This window comes from Peromyscus leucopus, chromosome 4 (assembly GCF_004664715.2).
Source record: "Peromyscus leucopus breed LL Stock chromosome 4, UCI_PerLeu_2.1, whole genome shotgun sequence".
NCBI lineage: Eukaryota > Metazoa > Chordata > Mammalia > Rodentia > Cricetidae > Peromyscus > Peromyscus leucopus.
In genome coordinates, this window is record NC_051066.1 from 128,352,068 (window position 1) to 128,362,988 (window position 10,921).

Here is a 10,921-nt window from a genome sequence, read left to right on the forward strand (position 1 = left end):
TGCTGGACCGGTGGTAGTGTCTATATGCCACCCTGCAGGTGCAGTCCAAATGAAGCCAACTGCCACTTGGTAAAATGGGATCACCCAAGGCGAGGCACTGAAAGCCACTGTCCCTACTGAAACTTGGAGCCAGGCAGAGCCTGGTCTCCAAACTGCGGAAGAGAGTCAGACCAAAGGGAGTTTGTCACGGTGGGGGCTGAGCCAGCCTACCCTGCCGTGTGGATCGGTTCCAAGTCAGGCACCTGGAGCCCCTCAGCCATGACCAGGAGCCCCACCCACAGGTACAGCGTGGCCTTCACAGCCTCCCCTCTCCCCACACACACCTGAACCTCTCAAGAGCTAAAGGGGCTCCCTGCTCAAAGAGCTTGAATCCTGGCCTTGCAGCCCGCTTCTTTCCATCCTTTGCCAAGATCAGTATCTTTCCTGCTCCTTTATGCCTACAAGGTTTAAATGAATAACGCACTGATGGATAGACTGGACCAGTGAGATGGCTCAGTAGGTAAAGGCACTTGCTGCCAAGCCTACGGTCTGAGTTCAATCCCCCAAACCCACATGGTAGAGGGAAGGAGAAAGCCACCTCCTACAAGTTGTCCTCTGGCATCTACACAGATGCCATGGCACACTCTCCCTCACTACCTCCCAAGAAATAAATGTTTTTTAAGTATCTTTAAAAGGGGGCAGTAAACTAAAAGATGCTTTAGTCCCTGGTAATCACGAGCAAGTAGATAATGAGTGAATTAATGATACCAGAATCAGACATCCCGAACTCTTCACTACAGACTACATAGGCTCTCTCTTCCTCCAAAGCCCCCTTCCAAAATTAACCCTCCACCCAGAGCTTTCTCAAAGTGTGTCCTGTGAATTATTCGCATCAGTTACCACTTGGGCATTTGTTTAAAACTCAGACTCCTGAGCCCGGATCCCAATCCTGCCCAATCGCCTCCCTTGGGAGGTGGAACCTGGGACTCTGAACACGGACCGAGTTCACCCAGAGGCTTCCTTCTGTCCAGGGCTGAAGTTGGTGTACCCGGTAGGTGGACACAGAGGGACACCCAGACCCAGGAGTAACTCCCTTTCCGGCACCCCATTCTTACATGGCCACCCCCACGGGGAGGACTGGAGGCGGAGGTCTGCAGGGCGGGGACCCGGGCTGCCTTGACAGGGCGGGGCCACACAGGGCGGGGTGGCTCTGGACCGGGCGGGACCGGCCCGAGGGGCTGCGTGCCGAGGCCGGGGGATAACGGAGTACCCAGCAGCTGGAGTGGCGGGGACTTGGAGCCTTCACGCGTCAAGGTAAACTTGCCTGTCCGGGCGGAGTTCTCTGGCCGCCTGCATCCAGTGTGGTCCGAGGACTGGGAGCCTCGAACCCGCGTCCGGGAGGGTGCGGGTGGGCAAACCTGGGGCCTCCAAGGGTAGGGAAGCCTGGCACAGGGGACGCTATCACAACGCCCGAGCGCCCCAGGACTTGGGATTCACATCCAGGACGGCAAGTTGGGAAAGTTCCAGCCCAGACTCCCCGAAAGGGCACTTGAGCCCCGAGCCCGGTAGGGCTCCCCTTCCTGCACCTTGTTCACCAAACCAGTTGCTGGGTCCCTCGCGGCTCCTGTCCCCCAACAAAAGCTGGAGGCCATGGCGCCAGCGGCTCCTGAATTTTTCACGCAGGGGCGGGCCGGGCACGCCGTTCCCATGGCACCAGGGCACTCGGGTTACAGCCAGAGAGATCCCCGGAGCCCCTCGCCCTTGTGGGGCACCAACGCGCCCCGCCCTTCCTCTTCAAACTCTGCCCGGGGGTATCAGGCAGCCGGAATAAACTTCCCAGAGGCCCCCGTCCTCCTCAGCATCCCCCCAACCCTAGACAAGTGAAGGAGACCAATGGGGAAGGGGGGTGGGGCGGTCAGATGCTCTCTGTAAGGAGGGTCTCAAATCCTCAAGCGGAGGGACCAGTCCTGGGAGGCAGCATGTCCTATCGCTGCTTTAGATGTCCCAGCTTGCTGCAGCCTCTCTGCCTGTCGGTGTCATGGGGAAAGGGTCATCCTTGGAATTTGGGAATCTGCTTCTGGGTGTGTACATCTGTGTGTGTGTTCATAGCCTGTGCGCTCGCCCCTTCTAGGCGGACCCGGGTGGACTCCGGGCCTGAAACCAGCCACCCCCAACCCCAAGGAGCTGAAGAGCCTCCCCTAGTTGAACCAGAGAGAACTCTGGAGGAAGCCATTTCCACAGTTTATCAGAGCCCAGAGAAGAAGGGACTCGGGCCACGGACTTACTGCCCAGCCCCCTTCTTTTGGAAGGAAGGAGCCAGGGAAGAGAGAGACCTCCCCACTGAGGATGACACTCAACACCCAACAGGAAGCGAAGACCACCCTGCGTCGTCGAGCCAGTACTCCACTACCCCTGTCGTCCCGGGGCCACCAGCCCGGCCGCCTGTGTACAGCACCCGCTACTCAAGCCCAGCATCCCCGACTGGGTCAGTCAGCCTCCCTCAACCCTCCCATTCGAAAACCTTCCCCAGCCCAGGATGGGTGGTCCTCTGAATCCAGCGACTCAGAAGGCTCTTGGGAGGCCCTCTACCGGGTGGTGCTGCTTGGAGACCCCGGCGTTGGGAAGACCAGCCTGGCCAGCCTCTTCGCAGGGAAGCAAGAGCGGGACCTTCATGAACAGCTGGGAGGTAGGAGCCCTGTGGGACCAGTCAGGCTGCGGCCACAGGACTGAAAAGCCTGTCACCAGGGGTACAGGAGAGGTGTGCAGGTCACACATTGTTTATAGGGGCAGTCACTCATGCTAAGAAGTAAACGATGCTCATCTAGGGCGGTGCAGGACAAACCTGGACAGGGTCTAGAGGAGCAAAATTGGGTGAAAGGTACATGATTTATTTCCATGTTGTAAGGGGAGAAAATCTGAAACTATGGATATCAGAAAATGACGGGCTTCCCCCCCCTCAGAAACTCCCAGCCCCAAGTCCTCCTGACTCTCAGCCTCCTCCCCTCCCATCCCTTAGCCACCTAGACACACAACAAAACTAACATCCTTTCCCAAATGGAGGCTTCCAGACCTCCAGTTCTGAGCTCTGGATTGCTTTTCTCCCCCGAATGCATTGAGCACTCGGGTCAGGAGCCGCAGGGCCACAGGCCCCAGGGCAATCAGATACAGGAGTGGGACAGAGGACAGGAAGATAGTCCTCTGCGGGGCAGGCCCTCAGGACACAGGCTGTGGAGGGAAGGAGTGGCTAAACGTGGAGAGAAGATGGGGACCATCTGGCCAGGCCCCTTCTCCAGTCGTGACTTTCCTGGGAGTAGTGTTCATATGCTCCCGGGTGTGTTACGGATGGGGAGACTGAGGCCCGAGAGATAACACGATCTGCCTAAGCAAGAGTCAGAGCTGGCTGGGGAGGATTCGCAGGTTAAGCCCACCAGCCCACATTCATTCAACTGACAAGCCCCAGCTTCTTGCGCCTGCCTGCCATGGGCCAAGCACTGTGCTCAAAGCTGGGGACACATGGACACCTGATAGGGGCTTTTGACCACCAGGAAGGACAGGATTCCCTACCCCAGGGAAATGTGAAGGAGTGTTACGTCTCTCCAATGGCCACTCCAGCCTGAGATGCTTCTCCCCCACTTGATTGCAGATGTGTACGAGAGAACACTCTCGGTGGATGGAGAGGACGCCACACTGGTGGTCATGGACACCTGGGAGGCCGAGAAACTGGTACGACACTGTAAGCCTGGTTAGGATGAGGGATGCCAAAACTAATATTAGACGCCTGACTCCTCCTGGGACACACAGAGCAGGGCTAGGGGAGGGGCCTGCCCCAGTGCCCCTCCCCCAAACCTATAGCTTTTCCTAAGGCAGAAGCGCCTCACAGCCTTGACCTCTTTCCTCACTCGACCAATCCCCACCCCCACCCCAGCAGACATCCCAGAGTGCATTTCTCCCTTTGCATGCTCCTCATCCTTACGGACACTCCCACATTTGGCAAAACAAAAAAACAAACAAACAAACAAAAACCACTGGATTTGACCCCAAAACACCTAAGGGTAACACACACACACACACCTTCCCTTTTTTTTTTCTTTTTTACTAGATGTTAGCTTTGCACAGTTCATAGACTTACCCTGAATTTCAGTCTTCTCATCTGATAAATGGGTCAAGCATTCCTTCCTCATCAGCTGATTTTTTTTTTCATCTTTGCTACTACCGTTTGTTTACAAAAAGTTCTGGGGATCAAACCCAGGACCTAGAGCCAGCTCTGCGTGTGTCTTCCCACCGAGCAAAGTTGTGCCCCAGTCACATCATCAGCTGGTTTTTAAAAACTCTGGTGCAGTTCCACAGTGGTGAGCTGGGTGTGGAGCCTGAAAAGAGTGCTAAGCAGGAGTGGAGAACTGTCTGTGGTGATGCGTGATAGCTGGAGGGTCGTGTAACAGGAAAACTTGGGGTTACCCTCTCCTTCCCCCTGCCGGAACAAGAGTGTGATGGTTTTCTTGTCTGAGTTTCTTTCCTCTTGTTACATGGGTAATATATGCTAATTGTAGGACTTTGAGTAATTGAGGATGAGCTGGGATTATAACTTAATCAGTAGAGTTCCCGTTGTTGGGCACGCTCTGAATTACAAGGCTCTGAGTTCGATCCCCAACACTGCACAAACTAGGTAGGGTGGTGCATGCCTGTAACCCCAGTAGCTAAAGGCGGAAGGATGCAGGGGTTTAAAGTCATTGTTGACTACATGGTGAGTTCAAGGCTAGCCTGGGCTACGTAAGATTCTGGCTCAAAAAGGGGAAAAAGAGAGAGGGGGGAGGGGAGAGAGAAATCAAAACATCATCAGGGATATCCTCTCTCTAAAGGGATCCAACTGACAAAACCCATTGTCTCCCACCTGCCTGCCATGTGCCAAGTACTATGTTTACAGATAAGGAAACATGGACACCTAACAGGGCTTTTTGAGCATGAGAAAAGACAGACAGACAGACAGACAGACAGACACACACACACACACACACACACACACACACGAAAACATGAAGGAGTGACTGGTGTGGCACCTTTCCCCTAGAGTTAAGCCCCATAAAGAAAGCTTTGAGTACAGTGTTGGGCCAGGCATGGGAGCCCATGCCTTTAATCCCAGCACTCAGGCCACAGAGGCAGGAGGATCTCTGTGAGTTTGAGGCCAGCCTGGACTGCATAATGAGTTCCAGGATATCTGGGCCTGTGTGGAGAGACTCTGTTTCAAAAAAAAGAAGTGGGCAGTATGGAGTGGCTAGCAGCATGGCCACTAAGGCCGAAAAAGAGAATAGGGAACAATCCAGACAGTTCCTTTTTGTTCTTTTAGATAGGGCCTCCCCGTGTACCTACGTTTTGTTGGATTTTTATTGTATATTTTTTATTTTATGTGGGAGGAGTGCAAACACATGTAGAGGTCAGAGGACAATCTGCTGAAATCAGCTCTCGTTTCCTACCATACGGGTCCGGGGATTGAACTTGGATCATCAGACTTGGCAGCAGGCACCCTACCTCACCAGCCATCTCAAATTCTTGGTCCTCCTGCCTCAGCCACAATTACAGGCATGCATCACCATGTCTGGTGTGGCCAATATCTTTCCACAAGTGTAAAAGGAAGTCTGGATGGGGATGAGGAGATGGTGTTCTTAAAACAGCGGCCGGGGTTTATGGAGCAGCCTCCTCTCCCCCGACGCTGGGAAGCTCTGACATGCACCGGGACATGCAGTTAAAGCTAGGTGTACCGTTGGTCTAGTTCCCTTTCCATCAACAAGGAAACAGGTGTTCAGAGGGCTTAATGTGTCCAACGTTCTCAGACAGCAGGCAAACTCACGCCCAGATCTACAAACTCCAGAGCTTATACTGGGACTGAGTCCCGTCTGCCCTGGGAACATCACTTTCTGAACCTTCAGCTTAAGTTTCATTCACTTGTTCATTGGAAGCTCTTGTTAGGTGTCTGTAGTGGGCCAGGATGCTGAAGACCCTGGAGGGGATGAGACGGACAAGGTTGCCAGCCTCGTGGAGCTCGAGGGCGGGTATGGGGAGGAGCTGCCTTCTGGATGTGGTAGAATACTATGGGGTTGTCAGTGAGTTGGGCAGACCAAACAAACGCCAGGCATGGAGCCTGCAAGATGGCTAATCCAGGCAAAGGTGCCTGCCACCAAGCCTGACAACCAAAGATTCACCCCACACAGTGGAAGAGGAGAATCAACTCCTGAAAGTTGTCCTCTGACCTCACCACTGCACCCAGGGTTTTGATTTTTGGTTTTGTTGTTGTTGTTGTTGTTGTTTTGATATCTTTTGTAATGTGAGTTCCGGGAATCAAATTCAGTCAAACTCAGGTCCTCATGTGCGTCCAGCAAACACTTCACCAGTGACCTGTCCTCTAGGCCATGACATGCTGCATCTGTCTGATCCTACCCAAAGGCTGTTTGGCCTGAGAAATGATCAGTACGGCTGTGGAGTGTGCACACTCACCCCGACCGAGGACCTGACACGTCTCTGTTCACCTCTCCCACTCTCTAGCATCTTCCTGCCTTACAGTCGGTTCATCCCACCCTAGCCGTTGAGAGTGACTCCTCCCTTCCTCTGGGCCTTCTCACCTGCTGGGCCTGCTCTTCCTTTCCGACCTGGGGAGCCCTCCCGCACTGTGCAGGCTTTACCTGACACCCACACCACCTCTCCTTCCTCCACCACCTTTGGTAGCCTCCCCCCATGGACCTCCCCACTCCACACTGTACCTCCCCTTCCCACAGGCCGCCTTCCAGAACATGAGCCTTGAGGACAGGAACTAGACCTCATTAAAGGCTTGAAATCTACACTCCCAGAGCACTGGCTCCGATAGTCTGGTTTCCTTTCCTTAGTCAAATGACTAGAAAGAGCTTTGCTTCTTAAGCGTCCCTTTCCACTCTATCTCTTTCTGTCCTCACACCCCACAGGTGACTTCAGCTCTCTCTCCAAAACTGCACTGAGAAAGGCCTCCTGGAATTCAGCCTTCTCTCTCTCTCTCTCTCTCTCTCTCTCTCTCTCTCTCTCTCTCTCTCTCTCTCACACACACACACACACACACACACACACACACACACACGCTTTATTTTACTACCAGTTTTGTGTGAGTGCACATGTTGGATGTGTGTGTGATGTGTATGTGATGTGTGTGTACACGCTTTCCGTGTGCAGATGGGATGGTCACAGGACAACTTGTGGAGCGGGTTCTCTCCTTCCACTGAGGGATCCAGGAATCATACTCAGGCTTTCACGGCAAACACTTTTACCCCCCTGAACCTCTTCCTTTTTTCTTTTAAGTCTGGATTGCAGAAAGACTAAGAACTGTGTCCCAAGACCAAACTAGATAGAGCTGAATGAGCTAAGCCTGGTGGGGCAAACAAGTAGGCCCAGCACTCCAGGGGCTGAGGCAGGAGAATTGCTTCAAGGTCAAAACCACTCTGGGCTACAGAGTGAGACCTTGTCAAAAAGAAGAAAAAGAGGAGGGGGGAAGGGGACGAGGAAGGGGGGCTGAACAGGCAAAGCTAGACCCCTTTTTGCAGGAGAGGGTCCCCGCTCAATTTATGTCTGCAGTCCCCAGCCTGAAGCAGTCACGAGAAGAGGGAGGAAAGCAAGGCAGCCTACATCAGATTTTCCGAGCAAAGAAACTGGGGCTCAGAGAATCAGCGGTTTTCCCAAGGTGACACCAGGCGTTGTAATAGAATTTGTTTCCCCCAATCTATCCAGAATAGAAACGCTACCTACTCCACCTTTAGACCAACAAAGCCTCTTTGTCAGCCAGGGCTAGGCACCCTCTGAGGATGGGCCTGGGATCCCTCCCCCGCAGGATGAAAGCTGGAGCCGGGAGTCGTGCCTGCAGGCGGGCAGCGCCTACATCATCGTGTACTCCATCGCAGATCGCAGCAGCTTTGAGAGCGCTTCGGAGCTCCGGATCCAGCTGAGGCGCACGCATCAGGCCGACCACGTGCCCATCATCCTGGTGGGCAACAAGGCAGACCTGGCCCGCTGCCGGGAGGTCACGGTGGAAGGTGGGTTCATTACCCTGCGTTCCTCTCTCCTTCGGACCTCACTACCCCTCCTCCAATGCCCACCTCAATGAAGGTCTATGCCCTCCAGCCTGGCCCACTCCTGCAACTACCTACCTGGCCTCACCCTCGCTCACCTCCCAAGCTGATAATCAGAGACACTCTACCCACACCCAATGTCTACCAGCTTGCAGAAAACGGCCATTCGTGGCTCCAGTATAAATTGGAGAGATTATAAATTCAAGTTTTGGATGAAACACTTAGTGTATTGGCCAGTAATTACAAACCAAAACTTTTAAAGGCAGGTTTAAATTGGATTTACAGTGGGAGAGGAAGAGTTTAATAAGTTTCATCTTTCTAGTGGGGCCCATAAAGATTCCTAAAACGGCCCTACTCATGAGGTCAAATCTTCCCAGCCTCGTATCAGTCAGTCCCTAGACTGAGCTGATGTCTCAAAGCTCCGTAGATTTGCCCCTGGGTCCCCTGACACCTGGGAAATCTTACTCGCAAGCTTTTCATCTCAGCACTCGGGAGGCAGAGGCAGGAGGATCTCTGTGAGTTCAAGGCCAGCCTGGTCTAAAGAGCTAGTTCTAGGACAACCAAGGCCACTCAAAAACATCCTGTCTCGTGGAGGGGGGGGGATGCTTCCTGTGTCTGAACACACCTCTTAACCACCTTTATCTCGGGCTTCTGTCTACGGCTCCGCCCCCTCAGAGGGCCGCGCCTGCGCAGTGGTGTTCGACTGCAAGTTCATCGAGACTTCGGCCACCCTGCAGCACAACGTGATGGAGCTCTTCGAGGGCGTGGTGCGCCAACTGCGCCTACGCCGCCAGGACAGCACGGCCCCAGAGGCACCTTCACCACGACGACGGGCCAGCCTGGGCCAGCGCGCCCGCCGCTTCCTGGCACGCCTGACGGCCCGCAGCGCACGACGCCGGGCACTCAAGGCTCGCTCCAAGTCTTGCCACAACCTAGCTGTGCTGTGAGGCCAGCGCCCCTCTGAGGTGATGGGACACTGTGGTGCCACCGAGGGCCAAAGGTGCGTCTTCTGGAGCCTGCGTGGTGGACCTTGCCTGTTGCCAGGATGGCCAGAGAACATCGCCAGGAACCGGGGCATTGAGGACCCTGCCTCCTTGGGGAAGTGATGGGTGGACTATAGGGCTGTAAACCCAAGCTAGGCACAAGTAGGGGTTTTTTTTTTTGGGGGGGGGGTGTTGTTGTTTGTTTTTGTTTTACAAGGTGGGTGTCTTTTTGTTAAAACTCTTGCTTGTCCCTGGGCTGTGATCAACCCTCAGAACGTTCTACAATAAGCCAGTCCAGAATGTCCTATCTGATGCATGGACCTCTCTCCCTAGGCTCTTCTAGGCATCTCCACCTCCTCCCCAAACATCTAACTTGACTGTAGACTGGTTTGGCCTGCAGGCCTTGAGGTCTTGGACAATCAATAAAGTCGGTGAATTAACTGTATGCTCAGACCCTCCTCCCGACTGCTGGATTTAGCTCCTACCCCAGGCCCTTTGAGATAGACACACTGTGGATCACGTGAACATCTCATTTCTGAGTGACCTGCTATTTGCTCCTTAACTCGTTTTTTTAGATTCTAGAACCACAAAATGTTGTCTCTCCAGAACTCATCCTGGCACTGTAATTGCTGCTGACGGTGCGAGCTGACTGTGCCAGGCTGTCACCCTGTCACGCATGCGAGGAAGCTGTACCACGGAGCTGCACAGCCAGCCCCTGGTGTGTGTGTGTGCGTGTGAGTGTGTGTGCGCGTGTGTGTTCATGTTCGGTCTGCACAACACCTGAGAGCACAGTGTGACTGCTAACCTCCTCTCACTGCTTAGGAAAAGGAGGTTCAGAGAGGGAAGGCAGGAGCCCAGAAACACACAGCTGCTCTAAGTGAGGCCACCAAGATCCCAGGTCCTACGGGCCCTTTGCCACAGCCCTCTTTAGGAGGGGGTAGGGTGACTAGCTCAGTCAACAGAGCTGAGATGAGGTCCTGAGTTCCATGGCTAAAACTCAGGCAAAGAGCCAGCCTGCTACTACAATCCTATAATCCCAGCACCGAGGAGGCAGAGACCAGTGGGTCCCCGGAACTCACAGACCAGCCACCCTGCCTTATTCTGAGGCCAGGCAGAGGCATTGTCTCTGAAAACAAATTGGGCAGATGACCTCTGACCTATACACACACACACAGAGTGACAGGCGATACAGGTGTGATCGAGGGTTCTTGGCACAGTGAGGTCATTGGTTTGGTCCTACCACTGAGGAAAAAAAGGGGGGAAATGTTAAAATTCTACGGGGGAGGTGGGAATAGTGGTACATGCTCATAATCACAGGACTCGGGAGGTGGAGGCAGAAGAATCCAGAGTTCAAGGCTAACCCAGCCCACCAGGGAAGGGAGAGGGTGCATACCCATAATCCTAACATGCAGGGAACCCAGAGGCAGGAGTATCTGCCTGAAACTTCAAAGCCATCTTGTTCTACAAAGCTAGTTCCAGGCAAACCAGGTCTACGTAGCCCAAGTGATAGCTCAAAACAATGGGAGGACATAGATTTTTCCAACACAATTTTGCATATAATTTAAGGGGGCTGGCATGAATTCCATGGAACTCAGTCCATTAATCCCAGGATAGACGCTAATTTGGTTCAGTGCATGCATTTTCCAAATGTGGAAAGTGAAGCCCCGAGAGGAGCAGAGAGCACTCCGGGGTCACCAGTCAGTGAGTTCCAGGCCCCCAGGACCCAGGCCCCTCCTCTGACCACGCTTGGCTGTGAGGGATGAAGGACGCAGTGAGGCTTCCCACTTGGCTGGAGACCCATCTGGGTGTAGGGGTCAGGTCAGGAGTTTCCATTTCGGTAGGCTGGGGGAGGTGAGACTGTCACTACTTCCAGAAGAGAAC

At 53.9% G+C, this 10,921-nt stretch overlaps 1 protein-coding gene across 2 annotated transcripts; it reads left to right on the forward strand.

Annotated features, from left to right (window-relative positions):
* Positions 1 to 1,159: 1,159 nt before the first annotated feature.
* Positions 1,160 to 9,498, forward strand: Rem1 (RRAD and GEM like GTPase 1). 2 transcript variants are annotated; one of them, XM_028887497.2, is made up of 5 exons: positions 1,160 to 1,293; positions 2,111 to 2,665; positions 3,623 to 3,702; positions 7,820 to 8,021; positions 8,733 to 9,498. In XM_028887497.2, the coding sequence occupies exons 2-5, from the start codon at positions 2,326 to 2,328 to the stop codon at positions 9,002 to 9,004; spliced, it is 894 nt and encodes a 297-aa protein (XP_028743330.1). In that variant the 5' UTR covers positions 1,160 to 1,293; positions 2,111 to 2,325; the 3' UTR covers positions 9,005 to 9,498. The 2 variants fall into 2 exon arrangements, with proteins under 2 accessions (XP_028743330.1, XP_037061194.1); XM_037205299.1 differs by having other exon boundaries at positions 2,289 to 2,665.
* The last annotated feature ends 1,423 nt before the right edge of the window (positions 9,499 to 10,921 follow it).

Bases quoted from the DNA above. Each gene is read 5' to 3' on its own strand.
- Rem1 (XM_028887497.2), top strand. From the start codon at position 2,326: ATGACACTCAACACCCAACAGGAAGCGAAGACCACCCTGCGTCGTCGA. The intron at 3,703-7,819 runs GTACGACACTGT...CCTCCCCCGCAG, and splicing joins CCTGGGAGGCCGAGAAACTG to GATGAAAGCTGGAGCCGGGA. The intron at 8,022-8,732 runs GTGGGTTCATTA...CCGCCCCCTCAG, and splicing joins CCGGGAGGTCACGGTGGAAG to AGGGCCGCGCCTGCGCAGTG.